Source organism: Mesitornis unicolor, unplaced genomic scaffold, assembly GCF_000695765.1.
Source record: "Mesitornis unicolor isolate BGI_N332 unplaced genomic scaffold, ASM69576v1 scaffold28922, whole genome shotgun sequence".
Taxonomy (NCBI): domain Eukaryota; kingdom Metazoa; phylum Chordata; class Aves; order Mesitornithiformes; family Mesitornithidae; genus Mesitornis; species Mesitornis unicolor.
In genome coordinates, this window is record NW_010168955.1 from 2,400 (window position 1) to 2,676 (window position 277).

At 50.9% G+C, this 277-nt stretch overlaps 1 protein-coding gene across 1 annotated transcript in view; it reads right to left on the reverse strand.

The window, feature by feature from the left end:
* LOC104536561 (homeobox protein aristaless-like 4) overlaps nt 1-167 on the reverse strand; it is a 2,544-nt gene extending 2,377 nt beyond the window's left edge. Inside the window, exon 1 of the mRNA XM_010179214.1 lies at nt 9-167. Coding sequence (XP_010177516.1) covers nt 9-167 — 159 coding nt within the window. The remainder of the gene's footprint in view (nt 1-8) is intronic.
* Between the last annotated feature and the right edge of the window lie 110 nt (nt 168-277).

Below are 277 nucleotides of genomic sequence, written 5' to 3' on the forward strand. Positions count from 1 at the left end.
CTGTCACCAAAGCCTTGTCCTTTGCTGGCCAGGAAAGTAGGGCTGAACTTGTCACTTGCTTGAAATGCCCTAAAAGGCGAGGAGCCTTCTGTGCCCTGGGAGGCTGCGTTGTAGTAGGAATCCATGGCAGCCGGATCACAATAAGAAACACAAGTATCAGCATTCATTCCTAAAATTAAAAGGCCCGAGTGTCCTTAATGCACTTGGAGGGGCACCAGGAACCTCTTTTTCTCTCTCCCTCTCTCATACACACACAGTCACAGCTGGGCCAGGGAGC